The sequence below is a fragment of the Procambarus clarkii genome, chromosome 18 (genome assembly GCF_040958095.1).
Source record: "Procambarus clarkii isolate CNS0578487 chromosome 18, FALCON_Pclarkii_2.0, whole genome shotgun sequence".
Classification (NCBI taxonomy): Eukaryota; Metazoa; Arthropoda; class Malacostraca; order Decapoda; family Cambaridae; genus Procambarus; species Procambarus clarkii.
This window is the reverse complement of record NC_091167.1, coordinates 42,588,931-42,605,378: the sequence shown is the minus strand read 5'-3', so window position 1 is coordinate 42,605,378 and position 16,448 is coordinate 42,588,931. Positions and strand designations below refer to the sequence as shown.

The 16,448-nt window shown below is 51.8% G+C and overlaps 2 protein-coding genes across 2 annotated transcripts in view; both read right to left on the bottom strand.

The window, feature by feature from the left end:
* Positions 1-7,035, bottom strand: part of LOC123754633 (serine/arginine repetitive matrix protein 1-like) — an 11,277-nt gene extending 4,242 nt beyond the window's left edge. The window contains exons 1-4 of the mRNA XM_069326861.1: positions 6,764-7,035; positions 6,131-6,677; positions 4,129-4,285; positions 3,681-3,811 (exon numbers count right to left, since the gene is read on the bottom strand). Coding sequence (XP_069182962.1) covers positions 3,681-3,811; positions 4,129-4,285; positions 6,131-6,677; positions 6,764-7,035 — 1,107 coding nt within the window. The remainder of the gene's footprint in view (positions 1-3,680; positions 3,812-4,128; positions 4,286-6,130; positions 6,678-6,763) is intronic.
* Positions 7,036-7,096: 61 nt separating this feature from the next.
* Positions 7,097-15,701, bottom strand: LOC138366121 (circumsporozoite protein-like). The gene is made up of 2 exons (XM_069326860.1): positions 15,669-15,701; positions 7,097-7,831 (listed from the first exon to the last, which is right to left on the bottom strand). Exons 1-2 carry the CDS (start codon positions 15,699-15,701, stop codon positions 7,097-7,099), a joined length of 768 nt encoding a protein of 255 aa, XP_069182961.1.
* Positions 15,702-16,448: the final 747 nt, after the last annotated feature.

Sequence of the window (16,448 nt, the reverse complement as noted above, 5' to 3'; positions counted from 1 at the left end):
CGAACATCGGAAAGGGACTATGAGAACGATATTGCAATCAAAGCGAAAAAACAACCTAAGTTACTACACAGTCATATAAGAAGAAAAATGTCGGTGAACGACCAAGTGACTAGACTAAGGAAGACAGAGGGGGCATATACTGAAAGTGACAAGGAAATCTGCGAGGCACTGAATGCCAGTTTCCATGGAGTGTTCACTACCAAGCCTGAGCAGCTCCCATTGTTGGAAGGGGTTATCCCTAGATGAAAGACTATCAGATATAGAGGTGACAGCAGAGGAGGTAATGAAACAGTTGACAACTCTAGATGCAACTAAAGCAGTTGGACCAGACAAAGTATCACCGTGGATACTAAAAGAAGCAGCACAGGCCCTCAGCGTGCCTCTGGCAATGATCTTTAATGAGTCACTTATGTCAGGAGAATTGCCCAGTTGCTGGAAGAAGGCAAATGTCGTGCCGATCTTCAAGAAAGGAGATAGGGAGGAGGCACTTAACTACAGACCTGTATCACTGACAAGCATCCCCTGTAAAATACTGGAAAGAATAATTAGGCTACGACTGGTTGCACACCTGGAGAACATTAGGTTTGTGAACAAACATCAACATGGGTTCTGGACAGGGAAATCGTGCCTAACAAACCTTCTGGAATTCTATGATAAAATAACGAGGATAAGACAGGACAGAGATGGTTGGGCAGACTGCATATTTCTGGACTGCCAAAAAGCCTTTGATACAGTACCGCACATGAGACTGCTGTTCAAGCTCGAGAGGCAGGCGGGGGTTGGGGGGAAAGGTCCTAGAATGGATAAGGAACTACCTAACAGGAAGGAGCCAAAGAGTTACGGTAAGGGGCGAGAAGTCGGACTGGCGAACAGTAACAAGTGGAGTACCACAAGGATCGGTGCTGGGACCAATTCTATTTCTTGTATATGTTAACGACATGTTTACAGGCGTAGAGTCCTACATGTCGATGTTTGCGGATGATGCAAAGTTGATGAGAAGAGTTGTGACAGATGAGGATTGCAGGATCCTCCAAGAGGACCTGAACAGATTGCAGAGATGGTCAGAGAAATGGCTACTAGAATTCAACACGATGCAAATGTAAAGTTATGGAAATGGGACTAGGAGATAGGAGACCAAAGGGACAGTACACAATGAAGGGGAACAGCCTACCTGTAACGACGCGTGAAAGAGACCTGGGGGTGGACGTAACACCTAATCTATCTCCTGAGGCACATATTAATAGGATAACGACAGCAGCGTACTCTACACTGGCAAAAGTTAGAACATCATTCAGAAACCTAAGTAAGGAGGCATTTAGGGCGCTTTACACTGCCTACGTAAGGCCAGTCTTAGAGTATGCCGCCTCATCATGGAGTCCCCATCTGAAGAAGCATATAATGAAACTGGAAAAGGTTCAGAGGTTTGCAACGAGACTCGTCCCAGAGCTACGAGGGATGGGGTATGAAGAGCGCCTGAGGGAACTGTGCCTTACGACACTAGAAAGAAGAAGGGAGAGGGGGGACATGATAGGAACGTATAAGATACTCAGAGGAATTGACAGAGTGGACATAGACGAAATGTTCACACGGAATAGTAACAGAACGAGAGGACATGGATGGAAGCTTGAAACTCAGATGAGTCACAGAGATGTTAGGAAGTTTTCTTTTAGCGTGAGAGTAGTGGGGAAATGGAATGCACTTCAGGAACAGGTTGTGGAAGCAAATACTATTCATAATTTTAAAACCAGGTATGATAGGGAAATGGGACAGGAGTCATTGCTGTAAACAACCGATGCTCGAAAGGCGGGATCCAAGAGTCAATGCTCGATCCTGCAAGCACATATAGGTGAGTACATATAGGTGAGTACACACACACACACAAACACAAACACACAAACACACACCCACAAACACACACACACAAACACACACCCACAAACACACACACACAAACACACACCCACAAACACACATACAAACACACACCCACAAACACACACACACAAACACACACCCACAAACACACACAAACACACACACACAAACACACAAACACACACACAAACACACACCCACAAACACACACAAACACACACCCAGAAACACACACACACACAAACACACACACACAAACACACACAAACACACAAACACACACACACAAACACACACACACAAACACACACACACAAACACACAAACACACACACACAAACACACACACACAAACACACACACACAAACACACAAACACACACACACAAACACACACACACAAACACACAAACACACACACACAAACACACAAACACACACACACAAACACACACACACAAACACACACACACAAACACACAAACACACACACACACACAAACACACAAACACACAAACACCCACACACACAAACACACACTCACACACAAACACACACACACAAACACACAAACACACACACACACACAAACACACAAACACACAAACACCCACACACACAACACACACACAAACACACACAAACACAGCGGAAATACCAAAAACAGAACCCAACATCTGTCTTATGATGCGCTTTTTGTATTTTTTTATCCTCTAGGTGGAGCGCCGCGCCTGGCACTTGACACTCCGCTGAGGGGAGAGTGTCACTCCCCCGTGTCATATGGCACTGTGTCACCCCACGTTCCCGACCCACCCTATAGCCCCTTATAACCCACTGTTCTCTAATATAGAGAACAGTGGGTTATAATATAGAGAGCCTTAGTATAGCTGTCAGTACCTCCCATTCGCAGACACAAGCCAAGAACAGCTTGTGGTGTGAACACGTTCACCTCACGGCCAGAGAACACGGTCATAATGTGTTCATGTGAACAGTGGCTTCACAAGTTGAACAATAACATATTAACCGTGTTTACAAGTAGACATTAAACTCAGAAGCTTGTAGAACGCGACAAGGAAATTATGGGGCGACAAAGCTGGGATGTGAGGACAAGGTGCTGGGGTATGAGGACAAGGAGCTGGGGTATGAGGACAAGGAGCTGGGGTATGAGGACAAGGTGCTGGGGTATGAGGACCAGGTGCTGGGGTATGAAGACAAGGAGCTGGGATATGAGGACAAGGAGCTGGGGTATGAGGACAAGGTGCTGGGGTATGAGGACAAGGTGCTGGGGTATGAGGACCAGGTACTGGGGTATGAAGACAAGGAGCTGGGATATGAGGACCAGGAGCTGGGGGTATGAGGACAAGGTGATGGGGTATGAGGACAAGTTGCTGGGGTATGAGAACCAGGAGCTGGGGTATGAGGACAAGGTGCTGGAATATGAGGACAATGAGCTGGGATATGAGGACCAGGAGCTGGGGTATGAGGACAAGGTGCTGGGGTATGAAAACAAGGAGCAGGGGTATGAAGACAAGGTGCTGGGGTATGAGGACCAGGAGCTGGGGTATGAGGACAAGGTGCTGGGGTATGAAGACAAGGTGCTGGGGTATGAGGACAAGGAGGTGGGGTATGAGGACAAGGTGCTGAGGGTAATTGGGAGACCCGTCACCTGTAGCCACCTACCACAGGTAACGGTAACCCAACCTGATCCTGGCAACCACTGTGTCGCACAGTCTGGTGGACGTTTTGTGCTGCCCATAGATGTAGGTTTCAGATCTGAACAAATCGTAGCTTTTTATACTAGTACTTTCAGGTCGTTGGGAGTCAGTAATTTCTTTCCTTTATCAGACCTGAGTGTTTGGACCGATATAGTTTTGACAGCCGAGATGGGAATACCTAGATCTAATTCAGCTTCATCCTTGTTACACGCTAATTTGGCTGCAATGTCTGTCTCATTATGATGGGTTATATTTATGTGTGAAGTTATCTAAACAAAAGAGATCCGAAACCTTTTACTCTGTGCAGCGATTGGGTCATTTATAATTGTTAGTATGAGGTTCTTGCTGTCGATCTTCCAGAAGTTTTCGATTGCTTGAAGAGCAGACTTTGAATCACAAAATATTATTCCTCCTCCAATGTTTTTAATGTACTGGTTGCTAAGTGTAATGCTGCTGGTTCTGCTTGTGTGGAGGTCAGCCAGTTGTTTAACGTGACACTGACAGTCTTTGTGCAAATATTGTTTCTATAAAACCTACATGCTGCTGCAGTCCGTGTAGACACAGGACCGTCGGTGTAGACACAGTGCTCGTGAGATCTTAAATTTTCGACGGAGGAGGCAACTGTTTCGAGTGTGACAGCCTTGAGAAGAGTAAGATTCTCATTATCTTTCTTGATGACAGGTAGTGTATGATACTTGAATGGTGGGGTACAGATAAAGAGGAATATCAGAGACAGGTAGATTGCACTTAAAAGGATTCTTGAGTTTGATGAGATAGTAAGCATTTTTGCTCGGCCATTTATCATAAAAGGAGTGAGTTGGTATGTCGGCACCAGTCAATAGGGTGTTAACAGCACTAAATAATTTGTCTCTGAGCAATACAGGAGATGTAGGGTCTCTCATGACTTTAAGGCAAAAGGTAGTGTTGACTTGCATGATTCTCTCTAGTATGGTTGGAAGCTTCAGTTCTTCCCTCATGTTGATGATTCTTGTGCATCTTGGAGCACCAAGAATTATCCTCATGGCTTCATTCTGTACTACTTCAAGTTTGTCCAACACAGAGGAAGGGGAAATTAATTAAGTGCAGAGCATTATAATCAACGAGAGATCTAACAAACATCATATAGAATAGTCAATGGTTTTAGTCTTTCTTTTAACCTACGGTGTAGATCATTTACAATGTCATTGTTAATACCAACTCCAAGGTATTTGTGCTGCCTACACGTTTCAATGTTCTGGTTGTTGACCTTGAAAGTTATAGGGATCTGAGTTTTCTCTTGGGGATGGAGAACTCTGGATTTAGTTATAGAGATAACAAGACCACATTCAATGCTTTTAGCAGCGAGTGTATCAAGTAGAGCTTGCAGTCTAGTTTGGGTATTTGCAACAATGCATATGTCATCGGCACAGCAGATGGCGACTTCGTCAGGTAGTGTGGGAATATCAATTGTTAATTTGTGCATTAGAACACTAAACAGTGTAGGACTTAGCACTCCACCCTGGGGTGTACCCAACTCAAAGGGTGCACAAAGTTTACTTTTGACCCCTTTGAAAAAGACTGAGGCGGTTCTGTTACTCAGGTAACCCCTGAGCCATTTCAACAGTCTTCCCTTAACTCCAAAAGAAGCTAGTTGTTCTAAGATTATTTCCCTATTTGCTGTATCAAAAGCAGTTTGGAGATCAATAAATGCCTCCTGAGAGTTTGGTCCCCCTCTGATAAAATACTCAGCAAAGCAAGTTTGTGTGCTTCTTCCAGGAAGGAAACCATACAGGTTAGGGGCAAGGTGGGGCTTGATTTGAAACATTAGTCTGTCGAGAATAATTCTCTCAAGAACTTTACACATGCACGACGTCAGAGAAATGGGTCTGAATTTTTGTGAATTAGGCTTGGGTATGGGTATTATGAGTCCCTGTGTCCAGCGGTCAGGTAAGACACCACTGAGTGGTCTTACTTTGCGTAAGGTAAATTTTACTTTATTTTGTCATTGGGTTGGTTGATAAAATCAGTATCAATGATAGGTACACGTTGCCAAGTGACTGTTAATGAGAGTGTTTAGCACGTTGTGGTTGGTTGATAATACCTGGGATGCCGCTATGAAGTCAGGGCCCAGATGGATTAGATTTTTGTTCGTTATCGTATTGTGTATGGCTTCTTCTGGATGCTGGGGTGGGAGATGAGGGAGGGATGCTGGGGTGGGAGATGAGGGAGGGATGCTGGGGTGGGAGAATGAGGGAGGGATGCTGGGGTGGGAGATGAGGGAGGGATGCTGGGGGGGAGATGAGGGAGGGATGCTGGGTGGGGGGGAGATGAGGGAGGGATGCTGGGGGTGGGAGATGAGGGAGGGATGCTGCGGGTGGGAGATAAGGGAGGGAAGCTGCGGGTGGGAGATGAGGGAGGGAAGCTGGGGGGAGATGAGGCAGGGATGCTGCGGGTGGGAGATGAGGGAGGGATGCTGGGGGGGGGGAGGGAACGTGTAAGACCAGGAGGTGGGCCACGACACCCGTAATTAATGAACACGTTTGTAGCGACCGCAGCACACGACACCCTGTCTGCTGGGCGTCCCTGTTGTCTGCTGGGGCGTCCTTGTTGTCTGCTGGGGCGTCCTTGTTGTCTGCTGGGCGTCCCTGTTGTCTGCTGGGGCGTCCTTGTTGTCTGCTGGGGCGTCCTTGTTGTCTGCTGGGGCGTCCCTGTTGTCTGCTGGGGCGTCCTTGTTGTCTGCTGGGGCGTCCTTGTTGTCTGCTGGGCGTCCCTGTTGTCTGCTGGGGCGTCCTTGTTGTCTGCTGGGGCGTCCTTGTTGTCTGCTGGGCGTCCCTGTTGTCTGCTGGGGCGTCCTTGTTGTCTGCTGGGACGTCCTTGTTGTCTGCTGGGCGTCCCTGCTGTCTGCTGGGCGTCCTTGTTGTCTGCTGGGCGTCCTTCTTGTGTTGTCTGCTGGGCGTCCTTGTTGTCTGCTGGGCGTCCCTGCTGTCTGCTGGGCGTCCCTGTTGTCTGCTGGGGCGTCCCTGTTGTCTGCTGGGCGTCCTTGTTGTCTGCTGGGCGTCCTTGTTGTCTGCTGGGCGTCCCTGCTGTCTGCTGGGCGTCCCTGCTGTCTGCTGGGGCGTCACTGTTGTCTGCTGGGGCGTCCTTGTTGTCTGCTGGGCGTCCTTGTTGTCTGCTGGGTGTCCCTGTTGTCTACTGGGCGTCCCTGTTGTCTGCTGGGCGTCCTTGTTGTCTGCTGGGCGTCCCTGTTGTCTGCTGGGCGTCCTTGTTGTCTGCTGGGGCGTCCTTGTTGTCTGCTGGGCGTCCCTGTTGTCTGCTGGGCGTCCCTGTTGTCTGCTGGGCGTCCCTGTTGTCTACTGGGCGTCCCTGTTGTCTGCTGGGCGTCCATGTTGTCTGCTGGGCATCCCTGTTGTCTGCTGGGCGTCCCTGTTGTCTGCTGGGCGTCCCTGTTGTCTGCTGGGCGTCCATGTTGTCTCCTGGGCGTCCATGTTGTCTGCTGGGCATCCCTGTTGTCTGCTGGGCGTCCCTGTTATTTGGTGAGCGTCTCTCTTGTCTGCTGGGCGTCCCTGTTGTCTGCTGGGCGTCTCTCTTGTCTGCTGGGCGTCCCTGTTGTCTGCTGGGCGTCTCTCTTGTCTGCTGGGCGGCTCTCTTGTCTGCTGGGCGGCTCTCTTGTCTGCTGGGCGTCCCTATTGTCTGCTGGGCGTCCCTGTAGTCTGCTGGGCGTCCATGTAGTCTGCTGGGCGTCCCTGTAGTCTGCTGGGCGTCCCTGGTGTCTGCTGGGCGTCCCTGTAGTCTGCTGGGCGTCCCTGGTGTCTGCTGGGCGTCCCTGTTGTCTGCTGGGCGTCACTGTTGTCTGCTGGGCGTCCCCTGTTGTCTGCTGGGCGTCCCTGTAGTCTGCTGGGCGTCCCTGTAGTCTGCAGGGCGTCCCTGTAGTCTGCTGGGCGTCCCTGTAGTCTGCAGGGCGTCCCTGTAGTCTGCTGGGCGTCCCAGTTGTCTGCTGGGCGTCCCTGGTGTCTGCTAGGGCGTCACTGTTGTCTGCTGGGCGTCCCCTGTTGTCTGCTGGGCGTCCCTGTAGTCTGCTGGGCGTCCCTGTAGTCTGCAGGGCGTCCCTGTAGTCTGCTGGGCGTCCCTGTAGTCTGCAGGGCGTCCCTGTAGTCTGCTGGGCGTCCCAGTTGTCTGCTGGGCGTCCCTGGTGTCTGCTGGGCGTCCCTGGTGTCTGCTGAGCGTCCTGGTGTCTGCTTAGCGCGCATGCAGTAACCTCACGCTAAAGGAAAACTTTCCAAAATCTGTGACTCACCTGAGTCTCCAGCTGCCACCCGCGCCCCCGTGTTCTCTGGATATGCTTTAAGATTGTCTCTGCTTCCGCCCCAGTCAATCCCTATAAGTATTTTATACGTCTGTATCATGTCCCCTCTCTCCCTCCTTTCTAACGTTGTCAGGATTAGTTCCTTCAGTCTCTCTTCGTACACACACACACACACACACACACACACACACGGACAGCACGCAGGACACGTGATCCTGTGGTCCCGGGTTCGATCCCGGGCGCCGACGAGAAACGATGGGCAGAATTTATTTCACCCTATGCTCTTGTTACCTAGCAGTAAATAGGTACCTGGGAGTTAGTCAGCTGTCACGGGCTGCTTCCTGGTGTGTGTGTGTGTGTGTGTGGTGTGGGGAAAAAAAAGTAGTAGTAGAAACAAGTTTGGCAAACAAAATTACAGGCAAACTTTATTTTTTGTAAAGTTTGCAAACAACAGTTGGTAATTTTTGTTTTTGTTTTGTTTTTTAAAGAAAAAAGTACATTAAAGCAGTTCATGAGATGTTGCCAGATTCCTTGTGGGGATCCCACAGGTGCCTTGTTCCGTGGCACTCATGACACTTATGGCAACCCCGATCCAATATTGGTATGTAACTAGTTGTCTCATATTATAAAAAGTGCATCGTGATAATTATATGAAACTTATCATTCCACCAGGCTTACCACATCAGTCATTCCAGCACAAATCATCCTCTATATTTAAGTTCATCACTTAAAAAACAAGTTGAAAAATAAACTTCACAAAGTTCATTTTGCAGTTTTATTTGGCGTGACCCTGCTTGATACCTGCTTGATGGGGTTGTGGGAGTTCTTCTACTCCCCATGGTGCCGTAGGACGCGGTTCGCTGAAGCTCTCTTCAGCATCCTCAGAGGCAGCGAGAAAGTCAAATTTAAATCGGCATAGGTGCCACTGTATGTTCTAGGTAGTATGAACAGAGGCTTGAAGTGTAGGTCGTGGTTGTGCGTGTGGCACAGGTAGCGATGTAGGTCGTAGTAGTACTGCAGGTCGTAGTGATACAGGTCATAGTTGTGCAGTCTGTGCAGGGCAGGGGGTGCAGGTCAGGGGGGTGCAGGTCAGGGGGGTGCAGGTCAGGGGGGTGCAGGTCACGGGGGTGCAGGTCACGGGGGTGCAGGTCAGGGGGGTGCAGGTCAGGGGGTGCAAGGTCAGGGGGTGCAGGTCAGGGTGGTGCAGGTCAGGGGGGTGCAGGTCAGGGGGGTGCAGGTCAGGGTGGTGCAGGTCAGGGGGGTGCAGGTCAGGGTGGTGCAGGGCAGGGTGGTGCAGGTCAGGGTGGTGCAGGTCAGGGGGGTGCAGGTCAGGGGGGTGCAGGTCAGGGGGGTGCAGGTCAGGGTGGTGCAGGTCAGGGTGGTGCAGGTCAGGGGGGTGCAGGTCAGGGTGGTGCAGGTCAGGGTGGTGCAGGTCAGGGTGGTGCAGGTCAGGGGGGTGCAGGTCAGGGGGGTGCAGGTCAGGGTGGTGCAGGTCAGGGTAGTGCAGGTCAGGGTAGTGCAGGTCAGGGTGGTGCAGGTCAGGGGGGTGCAGGTCAGGGGGGTGCAGGTCAGGGGGGTGCAGGTCAGGGTGGTGCAGGTCAGGGTAGTGCAGGTTAGGGTGGTGCAGGTCAGGGTGGTGCAGGTCAGGGGGGTGCAGGTCAGGGTGGTGCAGGTCAGGGTGGTGCATGGCAGGGTGGTGCAGGTCAGGGTGGTGCAGGTCAGGGTGGTGCAGGTCAGGGGGGTGCAGGTCAGGGGGGTGCAGGTCAGGGGGGTGCAGGTCAGGGGGGTGCAGGGCAGGCTGGTGCAGGTCAGGGTAGTGCAGGTCAGGGTAGTGCAGGTCAGGGTAGTGCAGGCCAGGGTAGTGCAGGTCAGGGTGGTGCAGGTCAGGGGGGTGCAGGTCAGGGTGGTGCAGGTCAGGGTGGTGCTGGTCAGGGTGGTGCAGGTCAGGGGGGTGCAGGTCAGGGTGGTGCAGGTCAGGGGGGTGCAGGTCAGGGTGGTGCAGGTCAGGGTGGTGCAGGTCAGGGGGGTGCAGGTCAGGGTGGTGCAGGTCAGGGTGGTGCAGGTCAGGGTAGTGCAGGTCAGGGTAGTGCAGGTCAGGGTGGTGCAGGTCAGGGTAGTGCAGGTCAGGGTGGTGCAGGTCAGGGTAGTGCAGGTCAGGGGGGTGCAGGTCAGGGTAGTGCAAGTCAGGGTAGTGCAGGTCAGGGTGGTGCAGGTCAGGGTGGTGCAGGTCAGGGTAGTGCAGGTCAGGGTGGTGCAGGTCAGGGTGGTGCAGGTCAGGGTGGTGCAGGTCAGGGGGGGTGCAGGTCAGGGGGGTGCAGGTCAGAGGGGTGCAGGTTTGCGGTAGAACTCTCGTTGCTGTTGGTGGTCACGGCTGGATAGATCGATCACAACCCTCCCGCCCTCCCTCTTCCCTCCCTCTCTCCTTCCCTCCCTTCTCTCTCTCTCCCTCTCACACAAATGCCTTCTTCCGTGTCTCATCCTCCCTCTCTACAACTATCCTTCTCTCCCTCTCTGACATATTTTCGTTCGCTTGTATTCTCACACTATCTCTCCTATCCTTCTCATGTCTCATTTATACTTGCTTATCATTCTTAGTCTGTATTCCTCTCTCACTACTCTCATTCATCTCTCACTCTTGACACGCCATGCTATTTTCTTCTCTTCCTTCCTATTCTCATTCCCTTAACTTCTCTCTTCCTTTTGTCCTTCCACTCCCATCTCTCCTTGTTTCTGTTTCTCTCTCTCTCTCTCTCTCCCTTCTCCCTTCTCCCATGCTCTCTCTGCCTCTCTAATTACCTTCGAGGCGCCGATGACCTTGTTCGTAAGATTTCAGAGTAGTTAAGCACCAACTACCTGTCAACGAGGCGTACATCTCGACCCGGAGTGAGTAATTAGTAGCATCAAGCCGCCCTAGAAGACACACATTGTAGGTTATATAGGAATTATCAGTACCTCTTGTATCACACACACTCACACACACACACACACACACACACACATCTAGTCAAGTATAAGACTAAACTTGAAAAGGTTCAAAGGTTTGCCACCAGACTAGTACCCGAACTGAGGGGTATGAGCTACGAGGAGAGACTACGGGAATTAAACCTCACGTCACTGGGAGACAGAAAAGTTAGAGGGGACATGATCACCACTTTCAAGATTCTCAGAGGAATTGATAGGGTAGATAAAGACAGACTATTTAACACAAGGGGCACACGCACTAGGGGACACAGGTGGAAATTGAGTGGCCAAATGAGCCATAGAGATGTTAGAAAGAATTTTTTCAGTGTCAGAGTAGTAGACAAATGGAATGCATTAGGAAGTGATGTGGTGGAGGCTGACTCCATATACAACTTTAAGTGTAGATATGATAGAGCCCAATAGGCTCAGGAACCTGTACACCTGTCGATTGACCGTTGAGAGGCGGGACCAAAGAGCCAGAGCTCAACCCCCGCAAGCACAATTAGGCGAGTACACACTCACACAGCTCCCTGACAACAACGCTGTGTGTTCTTAACTTAACTCTCTAACCTAACTTGAGTGTGTTCCTAAGCTTAACTTAGCTGCTAATGTGATATGAGGAGCTGGGATATTAGGACAAGGAGCTGGGATATAAGGACAAAGAGTTGGGATATGAGGGCAAGGAGCTGGGTGTTACGGCCACAATGGGTCGCAACCGGGTTCTTTGCTGGTGGAACTAAAGTTCTGGTATCCGGCCCCAAGTTAGTAGTGGCTTTCAAGGAGTGAGCTCGGTAATGCAAGTAAAACAAAAAGGGGGGGGGGGGTGCATTAAATACTACACTTCATTGATTATCCGTATATTCACATATATAATTAATTTCCCATCACCTCATGTATATAGTCCTAACAGAAGTATCTCTACACCTAATATATACAAAAGTGTCTCTCATGGGACACTACGCGCTCTTCGATGCTCACCAACCACTTGGGTTGGATGGTAGAGCGAGGGGTCTCGCTTCATGCAGGTCGGCGTTCAATCCCCGACCATCCAAGTGGTTGGGCACCATTCCTTTTCCCCTTCCCATCCCAAATCCTTATCCTGACCCCTTCCCAGTGTTATATGGTCGTAATGGCTTGGCGCTTTCCCCCCTGATAGTTCTCTTCCCTTCCTTTCATAAGATAAGGTATCTTCGATGCTCAATCGATGCAGTCTTGTCAGCTACCGTGTTTCCTCATCCATAGTACTATCCTCAGCCGGTACCGGGAAACAACAACGAGTCTACCCTGGCCACGGGCCAGCCAAACCACAGTCTCACTAAGTGCTTCCTCGTGAATCACAGTCCAGCCTGGTGTTGGCAGATACCATCAGCCTCGCGCTGCTGGGTCACTTCACGTGCAAATACAAGGGTAGCGAACCCTTGGCAAGAGCTTCATGCAACTCGCTGGTTACTCTGCTCTTCAGCACCTTAGTCGTCTCTTCTGTTAGCCAGTCCCGGGTACGGCGAATCCCGTCACTGCCACTCCACAGGTAAACAGTAAAACACTGCACAGTTCTTCTCCGGCGGCGGCTCACTGCTTCCGTAAAGCAGACTGGAGTAGAGAGACCTAGGCTGCCCTGGGTAGACTGACTCTCCTCGTACCACAGCAGCCCTACGTCGACTCCATGGATACAGTACTGATCAGTAAACTGGTCAGTACATGGGACACTAGGAAACATCACTTACGTACTCCGACATAGTCATACCACTCTTCCTTCACTAGATGGCGCTGATTTTCTAAGCACCACCTCACTAGAGGTCAGCACCAGCTACCTCACGAGCTGACTAGGACAGGAATCTAGCACCTCTTGCCGGTATATTCCTGTCACCACTAGATGGCGTCATCCAAGTTGTGGGGGTTTCGTGAGCGGACTCATAGATGGCGTTGATGTCGCTGCTCTGTGCTCCGATGGTAGAGTCGGGTTCGTAACACTGGGATATAAGGACAAGGAGCTGGGATATGAAGACAAGGAGCAGGGATATGAGGACAAGGAGCTGGGATATGAAGACAAGGAGCAGGGATATGAGGACAAGGAGCTGGGATATGAAGACAAGGAGCAGGGATATGAGGACAAGGAGCTGGGATATGAGGACAAGGAGCTGGGATATGAGGACAAGGAGCTGGGATATGAAGACAAGGAGCAGGGATATGAGGACAAGGAGCTGGGATATGAGGACAAGGAGCTGGGATATGAGGACAAGGAGCTGGGATATGAAGACAAGGAGCAGGGATATGAGGACAAGGAGCTGGGATATGAGGACAAGGAGCTGGGATATGAGGACAAGGAGCTGGGATATGAGGACTGGGAGCTGGGATATGAGAACAAGGACCTGGGATATGACAGAAGTTGTGGAAGCCACCTCCACCCACAGCTTTCAGGACAGACTGACAGGTAAGTACTGGTAGGGAAGTACCTCCCTCGACCCACAGACACAACACTGGTGTTCCACATGACAACACACAGAGACAAATACTGCTCTACTTCCGGCTTCCGGTGTTGGGTTGTTGGGCTCTGACTGTTGGTACTACCTGACAGTACCTCACTGTTGGTGTCTTGGTACCTCACTGTTGGTACAACTGTCTTGGTACCTTACTGTTGGTACAACTGTCTTAGTACCTTACTGTTGGGACACCTGTCTTGGTGCCTTACTGTTGGTACACCTGTCTTGGTACCTTACTGTTGGTACAACTGTCTTAGTACCTTACTGTTGGTACACCTGTCTTAGTACCTTACTGTTGGTACACCTGTCTTGGTGCCTTACTGTTGGTACACCTGTCTTGGTACCTCACTGTTGGTACAACTGTCTTGGTACCTGACTGTTGGTACACCTGTCTTGGTACCTCACTGTTGGTGCAACTGTCTTGGTACCTGACTGTTGGTACAACTGTCTTGGTACCTTACTGTTGGTACACCTGTCTTGGTACCTTACTGTTGGTACAACTGTCTTGGTACCTTACTGTTGGTACACCTGTCTTGGTACCTTACTGTTGGTACAACTGTCTTGGTACCTTACTGTTGGTACACCTGTCTTGGTACCTTACTGTTGGTACAACTGTCTTGGTACCTTACTGTTGGTACACCTGTCTTGGTACCTTACTGTTAGTACACCTGTCTTGGTACCTAACTGTTGGTACACCTGTCTTGGTACCTTACTGTTGGTACACCTGTCTTGGTACCTAACTGTTGGTACACCTGTCTTGGTACCTTACTGTTGGTACAACTGTCTTGGTATCTCACTGTTGGTACAATTGTCTAGGTACCTTACTACTGGTACAACTGTCTTGGTACCTCACTGTTGGTACACCTTTCTTGGTACCTTACTGAGACAGAGAGAGACAGAGAGACAGACTCAAGAGATTCACAGACAATGATATACTTCCACAGACACATTGAGAAACAGAGACAATGAGACACAGGGACAGTGAGAGACACATGCACACTGACACACACACAGAGACATGGACAGAAGTAGAGAAAGAGAAAGACAGAGAAGGGGGATGTGTTGACATCTGTTGGGATGCTGAACATGTTCTCAGTTAGTATCTTTATGTGTCACATTTTTGTTTGATATATTGTTGGTGGAATGATGCTGGGTCTACTGGGCACCACTAGGTCGACCTGGGCTCCACCGGGTCGACCTGGGCACCACCGGGTCGACCTGGGCACCACCGGGTCGACCTGGGCACCACCGGGTCGACCTGGGCACCACCGGGTCGACCTGGGCACCACCGGGTCGACCTGGGCACCACCAGGTCGACCTGGGCACCACCGGGTCGACCTGGGCACCACCGGGTCGACCTGGGCACCACCGGGTCGACCTGGGCACCACCGGGTCGACCTGGGCACCACCAGGTCGACCTGGGCACCACCAGGTCGACCTGGGCACCACCGGGTCGACCTGGGCACCACCGGGTCGACCTGGGCACCACCGGGTCGACCTGGGCACCACCAGGTCGACCTGGGCTCCACCGGGTCGACCTGGGCACCACCGGGTCGACCTGGGCACCACCGGGTCGACCTGGGCACCACCGGGTCGACCTGGGCACCACCAGGTCGACCTGGGCACCACCGGGTCGACCTGGGCACCACCGGGTCGACCTGGGCACCACCGGGTCGACCTGGGCACCACCGGGTCGACCTGGGCACCACCGGGTCGACCTGGGCACTACCAGTAAGCCAAAAACTGCGTTCTAGCTACTAGGTACAATGTATATATATATATATATATATATATATATATATATATATATATATATATATATATATATGTATATATATATATATATATATATATATATATATATATATATATATATATATATATATATATATATATATATATATATATATATATATATATATATGCATGACTCCAGGTTGTTGAGTCCTGCACAAAAAGGTGCAAGGCTTCTCACCCAAGACTGAGCCGCTTGTGCTCTGGCCTTACTCTCTCACGGGACAGTCTCTGCCAGTATCTGCACATTGTGCAGGCACCACGGGTGTTGTAACAACTCCTGCCTCAACTGGTTGTGCCTGGTTGTTGGCACAACTCTCATGGTTGTAGGTGGTGATAAAAACGGATATCGGAGGTTTTTTCCCCTTTCCTGTCTCCCTTTCTCCTCTACCATTTCTTGCCTCCCCTCTCCATGTCTTTTTTAGCTCCTTCGCTCAGTCCTCTCCCCTTTTTTGCCCCTCTTTGCGCTCTCTTTCCTCCCCTTCGCACCTCCTTCTCTCCCCGTCCCATACCGTCCCAAATCCTTATCCTGACCCGCTTTTACCTCATAGTTACCTTACCTTTTCCTCCATAGTGTCCATAGTTTTCCCCATAGTTCACTCATCTCCTTCATACTTACCTACCACCCTTCTCTACCATCCTCCCTCCCCCCCCTACCCTTCGTCCCTCCCCCCTACCCTTCCTCCCCCCCTACCCTTCCAAATTCCTCCCCCCCTACCCTTCCAATTCCTCCCCCCTACCCTTCCTCCCTCCCCCCCCTACCCTTCCTCCCTCCCCCCTCCCTACCCTTCCTCTCCATCACCAACGCTGACATAGACCGGAAATAAACATATTTATGTTTATTTTCCCGCCCCCAGGGCCACTCCCCCGCCCCCAGGGCCACTCCCCCGCCCCCAGGGCCACTCCCCCGCCCCCAGGGCCACTCCCCCGCCCCCAGGGCCACTCCCCCCGCCCCCAGGGCCACTCCCCCGCCCCCAGGGCCACTCCCCGCCCCCAGGGCCACTCCCCCGCCCCCAGGGCCACTCCCCCGCCCCCAGGGCCACTCTCCCGCCCCCAGGGTCACTCCCCCCGCCCCCATGGCCACTCCCCCGCCCCCAGGGCCGCTCCCCCGCCCCCAGGGCCACTCCCCCGCCCCCAGGGCCACTCTCCTGCCCCCAGGGTCACTCCCCCCGCCCCCAGGGCCACTCCCCCGCCCCCAGGGCCACTCCCCCGCCCCCAGGGCCACTCCCCCGCCCCCAGGGCCACTCTCCCGCCCCCAGGGTCACTCCCCCCGCCCCCAGGGTCACTCCCCCGCCCCCAGGGCCACTCCCCCGCCCCCAGGGCCACTCTCCCGCCCCTAG

Excerpts from the sequence above, each read along its gene's own strand:
- LOC138366121 (XM_069326860.1), bottom strand. The coding sequence starts at position 15,701 with ATGGGGAAAACTATGGACACTATGGAGGAAAAG. Across the intron at positions 7,832-15,668 it reads TGGACACTATGGAGGAAAAG|CGTGAGGTTACTGCATGCGC; the intron begins GTAAGGTAACTA and ends GTTTTCCTTTAG.